The 7,158-nt window shown below is 32.0% G+C and overlaps 1 protein-coding gene across 1 annotated transcript in view; it reads right to left on the bottom strand.

Moving 5' to 3' along the window:
* LOC108691679 (fasciclin-3) overlaps positions 1-7,158 on the bottom strand; it is a 376,079-nt gene that overhangs the window by 3,477 nt on the left and 365,444 nt on the right. The window contains exons 5-7 of the mRNA XM_018199549.1: positions 6,818-7,002; positions 3,749-3,890; positions 1,447-1,560 (exon numbers count right to left, since the gene is read on the bottom strand). Coding sequence (XP_018055038.1) covers positions 1,447-1,560; positions 3,749-3,890; positions 6,818-7,002 — 441 coding nt within the window. The remainder of the gene's footprint in view (positions 1-1,446; positions 1,561-3,748; positions 3,891-6,817; positions 7,003-7,158) is intronic.

Here is a 7,158-nt window from a genome sequence, read left to right as displayed (position 1 = left end):
TATATATATATATAAATATACAGTGAATAGCGTTACAATTGCTTCAGAGCGTACTAATTAAACCCAGTATATACGTTTCTACTGCACGCGCATACTGTAATACCGTCGTGATAATTACTTCGCGTTTAGGCTAATCGCATACTGCAGACATTGCAATCCACGCGATCGTAGCGCAACGTTAACGAAAACAATAGTTGAACTATGTGGTAATAAAGTAACAACAACAGCGACAACAACAATCACAACAAGAAAGTGACGAGTGATACATAAGTTGTTTCATCGCATTTCAACTTTTACGTCGAGCAATATTATTTCACTTTCATATAATTTCATATTATACCGATCATATTTTCTCTAGATATTTTCGAATATCGAGGAAATTTACTTTCATTATTTATATTGTATCTATTAATGGATATCGTGAAGCTTTAGAAATTTTTTAGAAATTTCCTCGAATTAGGTACATTCGTGAAGCAAATGAAGACAAAGATTTCTATTTTCGTTTACTATATATCGAATAGATGTCATAGCGCAGTCAACTTGTTTAAATAAAATTAACATTAAAGTCATAAATGTCATGAATGAATGCAAATGGTAAATTACAATGATAACTTTAATGGCTTATTCTCTACTTATTTGACATTTTCTCTCTTCCTGTATTATAATATATCTTGATGTATTGACACAAAAAGAATCATTTTGCGCGGAAATATTTAAAAAATTTAGTTAGATGTAGATCTGAAAATATTTTTGATAGACTATATCAAAACAATGTAGAATCAAGATAATTATTAGAATGTTAAAATGCTTTTTATAGCATTGCCCCTTATTTGAATCTTTTACATAATTATTTTGATGGTCCAACAAAATTATTTTCCGATTTGTATCTATAATAGCTAAATTTTTTAATATTTCAGCAAAATCTATTCAGTGCAATGAGTTTTTTTTCGTCTAATGTTAAATTTATTCTATTGATTTCTATATATTTGGATTTCTATATATTTGGAGTTATTTTTAAATGATTATGAAAATTTATGAATTTAATCAAAATTCTGAAAACAGGAGAGATGAAAAAGAAATATAAACTACATATTTTTACTTTTTATCAAAAAAATTAATTTTTTCTCAGTTGTGCGATTCATCTTCTTCCCGACTTTCATTTTTCAGTATAATTTGCTGTATACAATCTCGATAACTTTAATGAGCTCGCGTTTATTCCAAGAAGTTTCTCGTCTTGCGCAAACGACGTGTCTTACTCAAATTTTACGATATTTCCGGCTCTACAGTATTTGCGTTCCCCGACCGTTCCCGCGCAACCAAATCGTTAGGGAGTACGAAAGAAAAATAGTAAGACTGACATATATATATATACATATATAATATGTAGCATATATAATCTAAATAGGGTCTTTCTTTATCGAATATCTACATTTTTAAATTGCTCACCTGCAAAACACCAGCGGCCAGTCGCGCGTGCAAAGATTACGAGGAAAATAATGAGTAAAAGCACCAGAACGCCCACGACGATACCAATGATGGATCCAGCGTCCAAATCAACGCCTGCAAATCGCAGAAAAAAATGCCTCTTGTTATCGTAATTCTTTGTACTTATGTGACATTTGATGTTATATCAATGCCTTGGAAAGCAATGATGGAATCTTCTGGTACGAAATTAAAAGAATGAGAATGTCGCATATGAAATATTTGAGATAGAAATTTTGAAGTGTTAAAACTAATAACTTTTATTTGCAATAATATCTATGATAAACCAAACTATACGTAAGTAGTAAAATGCTGACAAATATTTTAGAAATTATTTATAGAGCTTTATAAATACTTTTTTTATTTAGTATTTAAAAAAAATTTTTATTTTGAGATTTTTTTCAATGACAATAATTGAATAAAAGAATAAATAATTAAGATTATATTCATTTATAACAAACTATTTTTTACAATTCAATATAAATAAACATTTTTTTAATTTTCTTTTATTTTTTTAATCTTCTTTTCTTAAAGTTCTTCAATATTTTCATTTCCAAGGTACTAATATGTATAGGTACCTATATAATATATATTGATGATATTTTACGCAAATATTTATAAAATATTTAGCAATAATTATACCATTATATAAAATCTCTTTACAATTTTAATTGGCTAATCTAATATATTTTTCATCAATATTATTTATTTATCCAAAATATCAATAATTTTTTCCAATATTTTCAACAAAATCGCATTTTTAATTAACATAAGTAAATTATATTTTTCCGCGAAATTTTTATAGATATTAAATTAGAAACTTATAAAAATATTAATCGTTTCGATACTTTTGCTAAGAAAAATACTAAATTTGACAAACAATTTGTTATTAAAAGTCAATAAATCAAGTCATAAAACATCTTGCATAATTTTGTGTTAAAGTAAGTAACCATTGTAATGCGACATATACTCATATTTCACCACACAGCGTTTCGTGCGATTCAATTCGATTCGATCCGATTCACGTTGATGAAAATCAAGACTCGCGGACGTGCATTGAAATTAGTAAATTATTCGTCGCTCGATCAATGTCAACGTGTATCTCTCATGATCGACGTATATTACACCCTTAGCCAAATAACGGTTATTAATTTCCCGGCGTGATCATCCCCGATCTTCACCTGGTCAAAGTCCACCGTACACGGAACGCCGTGCGCATTTACGTGACTACACAGACTACTTACGTATAGTAATTTGAAAAAATGACATTACCTAGTGCGTGCATGTGTTCGGAGAGCTTACCATAGAGGTTACTGAGCGGTCCTGCGTGAGCATGCGGTGAAGGATCGATATGGTTAGACACGCACATAAACATAAAATGGAACATATTTTCAAAGGCACGTGTGTATGTATGTATGTATGATGATCGATGGGTGATCATCTCGTGGCAATTACGACGATCGATAGCCGCAATTTTACGTGCAAGATTATGATCGCGGTGGCATGATTATGATCGTGATGTAGTAGTAGGTGATCAGTGGACAGCCAAGTGTGAATACCAGTTGATTCAGGCAATCAAAAAAAAAATATGTGAACAAAGCGTGTGGTGTTTTCTTAATTGCTCGCATATTACTTATCATCCGTTCGCTATTATATATTGAGATCCGTAAATATAATAATTCAATTTGAACGAGACATATATTTCAAAAATATCTCGTAATTATGTCAAGTGAGTTTAATGTTTCCAAAAATCAAGATAAGATTATTTAAAAGACTCTTGGGTTCTATTTTCAAAATATAAATAAACAACAGAGGGTTAGATTTCACAAAAAATTTTTTAAGTATATTCCTTTAAAGAAATTTAATTGATTATATAATTTAGCAGAATTAATTTTATAAATTTTTACGATAAGACGGAAAAATTTTTAATACATTTTTAATACATTTTTAATACATTTTCTATAGAGATTGTTCCAAATATAAAGATATTTTTGTAGAAAAAATTTCATATTTAAAACAATCTCTCTGATTGCCGAATAATTAAAAATATTTTATAAGAGTTTTATAAGAGATAAAATTATTTTCTTCTATTGATCGATTAATTAAATTATTAGAAATGTCATACATTCTTGTGCTGCCAGTCATGATATTTTCATGGTGCGCTGATTATTTTCGATATGTATACAAGATTCGTATTTCTAGGTGCACAGTGTGACGCTTTCAATGGAAAAGAACTTACGTAAATCGGATTTGTCGAATAACTTACCCGCCGGTTCTGAGGATGTCGACAAAACGATACGATATTCATTCGATCCCTCATTGTTGGTCGCCATCAACATATACTCCTTTTCCGTGTCGGATTTCTGAACACTGTCGATCATCAGAATTACACTCCATGCTCCATTCCCCTGTAAAATGTTGCTTCGTGTTACGGACACATGTACATCAATCAGATACTGTTCCGCCGCGTTCTTAATTTTACACGCGCCATCGTTCATTAATTACACCCTTTAATTAAGCCCTTTAAAGTGTCGCCGCGCGCGAACACGAAGGTACGTCCACTATAAATTATTCGGGAGCTTTCACCATTAATCTACGAGTTTTTGCACAATCTTTGTAATCCATATATTAAAAAGAGGTAAATTGATAATTATAGCGCTCGTTACAGGAAGAGACAAAGAAAAAAAAGGATATATAAATTCTTTATATATATATCACAAAGTTGATTCAGTATATATACATTTACTGTAGTCTGCTATCGTCAATGTATATATTTACTAAAGTTAAGTTACTTTAACTGTGACATATATATATATATATATATATATATAATAAACATATTATACATACAAGGTGACAAAAAAGTTTGACTACAATGATTTGTATGTTTATCAAATGATTATCCAGACAGTAAGCTATTCTTCATTAATATTTGACATCAGTTTGTTACCTAAATAATAATATTTATTTAATTAAAAAAACAAACTGATTTTAGTTACATACTATTAAATACTATAAAAAGATTGCATCAAAGATTTTCATTAATTGATGAATTAAAGACGTTCTATTGACTGTCTGGCAGAATTATCCATTATAATTATCTCAATAGAAATATGGAAAATTGCGCAATCACTGACTGATTGTTTTTCCAAAGCACTTTAAAGCTTGTATCAAAGCTAAAGATTGTCATTTCGAATGTTAATTATTATTTTTGGTATTTAATGAGATATAAGTATCACTCTAAAGTTTCTTCATTATCAATATATGTTACTAATAATTTAATAAACACAAAACTTTGTAGGCAAACTCTTTATCATCCTGCATATTATTTTATTTTAAAAAAACATTTATTCTTATGACTTTGTAATCGAATAAATGTTAGATATAAACTTTATTTTTTTCAAATTAAATAAATTTAATTCCTATTGCATTTTTCATCTCTATTATTTTTTACGATAATAAAAATATTTTCTTTTTTTACATTCTATTAATTTTTATTAAATTTTTTATTTTATTTCTGCAGTTTTCTAATCGAGGAAAAATCCATTTGGCGAATCTCGATATCGCATCGAGGATTGTTCTCGGGCACTATTATAGAAACGAAAGTGGTATGCTGAGTCTTTCTGAGCTCTCGTCCAGCTCACTGTTAGTAATTGCGTTTTCGGAATGGAAGCTGATTCGTATTCGTCGATGGCGCGGTACGTTGCGACGCTCGGTCAATAATCCGCTGCAAGTTGCTTGAAGACTTGTGAGGGCTGCGCAAAGCCTATTTGAAAGTCATTCATACATGAGCCGAAGCCAGGTTGCCGAATAGCGCCGATTGCCGACGGCGGCTTTTATTGGTTCTAGCATACTCTATCGTTGTCTAGAACGTTACGCTCGCGTAAGTGTGCCGTTCGCTCCGAAAGTTTTGAACCCGAAGCGCGAGTTCCTAACAAAATCATCGAACGCCATTGAGATCTCACCCTCGACTAGGGAATAACCCGCGTCATTGAATGCACTCAGCCGGCTTACCGCGCGCGTGCCGCTCGATTAACGTTCCGATTCTCCTTCTCACGCGCACGAGAGTTCGTCGAGCATTTGTTCGGAAGTTCACTAGCTTTCTGTGACCTTCCTTCGTCGATGTACCGAGCATCTGGCGCCTGACGATAAAATTCCCGATTTTACATAAGTATTAGATCGAAGAAAAAAAAAATGAAATAACGAGAGAAGAAAAAAGGAAGTTGAAATGCGTTTGACTATTTGCATTCTTTGTAATATAGATTTCTTCCTTAAGAACAAATATAATTCTAAATGGCATCCGAAGAACGTTTAAAGTTGCGAGTTTAGCAACGTTGAATGTTTAAGTTTTTTTTTGCCGATTTCTATCCTTTTTTTCTCTCTCGAACTGATTTAATAAATAGATTCAGAGGAACAAGAACGCAGCCGGTGCATTCAGAAGCGACGAACGTCCTACTTCCGTTCGTCCCGAACTAATTAAAAAGCGCAAGTTGCAAGATCGGCAAATCCATTTAAACCGTAACTACAGGATGAACAAACCGCCTCTTGCTAACGAAACAATAGGTGGGGAACAAACGCCTCCGAAGCTGGAGGACCTTCCGCGTGCGATCGCGCGGATGCTCGATCGATTCGCATCCCCCGTGTCTGAATTCAATGGAATTTCATTACAACGCTGCACTCCGCGGGCGCTGTCACACAGATGCATGGAGAATGCGTCGGGCGAATCGGCAAATCGAAGCTCGCCGCCGGAGTCGCAGCACAATATTGGATTTCTGTTTCATTTGCCTCCGCCAATCCGATTGCTCTTCCCTTTCATCGCCAATTATTTCTTGGGCTCGTGCGTTTCTTCTTCCTACATTTTATCTGTCACCAAAGAGAATGGCTCGAGTCTCTAAACGAATCACCGATCGGTGACACCAACATGTTCTGCTCAATATTTTGCCAAATCAAATTGCTCTATGTACCTCGTTATCTCACATGGCGACGATCGTTTTAGGATAACCGAAAAATATGGAGATCAATAACAGCGATTTTTTTGATAAAATTTCAAGATTATTTCTTTTAATGAAGAATTAATGATTTAAAAATTATTTAAAATAGTAAGTGTTTTTCATGATGTTTCTAAAAAAAAAAATCAGGAATAAATATCTCTCTTTTTCTTTCATTAAAATTTATTTTTGTAGATCAGATCAAAGAGAGATATTTAATATTGAAAAAGAAAAACATTTTTATTTCAGATGATGAGATTTTATCAGCCAATCTGTGATATTATAAATATTTTTCAAGTAATTGACTCGTTTATATAATTTTATTAAATTTAAAAAAGAAAACTTACCAAATCGACGGCGGTTGAAGTTTCCAATCGATTACTCTCGTCGGGACGACCTTCTTCAATTCTTTCGTTGTTCACTCGCCATGTAAATCGCGGCCTAGGATGCGCATGAACGGTAACATTGATGATCCCCCGTCTGCCAATTACGTATCCGAAACGTTCAACAGTCGGCTGTGATTGAGGTGGATCTAAAAAAAAGAAAGTTTTTTTTTTTAATTTATGATAAACGATAGAGACTAATATAACAATTTGTTCTAAAAAGATATTAAATATTTTTTAGTTAAAATTCATTAACATAAAAATTAATTCGAGTAAATTAGTATTCCATTATTAAATAAATATAT

Source organism: Atta colombica, unplaced genomic scaffold (genome assembly GCF_001594045.1).
Source record: "Atta colombica isolate Treedump-2 unplaced genomic scaffold, Acol1.0 scaffold49, whole genome shotgun sequence".
Taxonomy (NCBI): domain Eukaryota; kingdom Metazoa; phylum Arthropoda; class Insecta; order Hymenoptera; family Formicidae; genus Atta; species Atta colombica.
Note: the sequence above shows the minus strand (reverse complement) of the source record. Positions and strands in the feature narration are given on the sequence as shown.